This window comes from Apaloderma vittatum, unplaced genomic scaffold (genome assembly GCF_000703405.1).
Source record: "Apaloderma vittatum isolate BGI_N311 unplaced genomic scaffold, ASM70340v1 scaffold14476, whole genome shotgun sequence".
Taxonomy (NCBI): domain Eukaryota; kingdom Metazoa; phylum Chordata; class Aves; order Trogoniformes; family Trogonidae; genus Apaloderma; species Apaloderma vittatum.
Window position 1 is genome coordinate 799 of NW_009721329.1, and position 635 is coordinate 1,433.

At 59.4% G+C, this 635-nt stretch overlaps 1 protein-coding gene across 1 annotated transcript in view; it reads right to left on the minus strand.

Annotated features, from left to right (window-relative positions):
* Positions 1-358: 358 nt before the first annotated feature.
* The window catches only part of SLC29A1 (solute carrier family 29 (equilibrative nucleoside transporter), member 1), a 6,867-nt gene continuing 6,590 nt past the window's right edge, over positions 359-635 (minus strand). Inside the window, exon 12 of the mRNA XM_009871344.1 lies at positions 359-470. Coding sequence (XP_009869646.1) covers positions 359-470 — 112 coding nt within the window. The remainder of the gene's footprint in view (positions 471-635) is intronic.

Below are 635 nucleotides of genomic sequence, written 5' to 3' on the forward strand. Positions count from 1 at the left end.
CCTTCAACTCTGGCAGAGAGGAGGAGGCTGAGAATGGCTTTTGGCCTTGAGCTGGGGAAATTATGCAGCGTGGGAGGTTGCTGGACCTCAGTGAGATCCCGAGGGGCTTACACACACACACACACAAACACACACACAGCAGGGTGAAGGAGAAGGCACATAGGCCTGAAGGCATCACACAGCCGAGCGTGGCAGAGGCTAGCTAACCCTGCAGGAGTGGAACCGTCCCTGGGTGTAATGTCCGCTGTGGCAGTGCGACTTGGCGGGAGCGGGCGTCTCCCCACGGTGCCAAGGTGTCCAGGGCCTCAGAGGATGCAGAGCCGTCTCTCAGTGTCCCTGCACCCTCCCGGTGCCTCTGCTAGATGAGAATTCGGAACAGAAAGGAGACAGCAGCTCCTAGGGCCAAGCCCAGCGACAGGAAAAAGGTCATGATGGCTCCGGCTGTCTCTGCTTCATGGGCCAGCACTTTCCTAGGAGAGAAACAGGTGTCACACCCACCCTTGGGGATGCGCGCCCCTCGCCCTGTCCCGAGTTCAACAGAGAGTTGGGAGGAGCCCCAGAGGAGCCAGAAGCCGTGCTCATCTGCCACAGAGGAACAGCAAAAGCAAATCCACCTTGGCTCCAAGAGCCTGCCT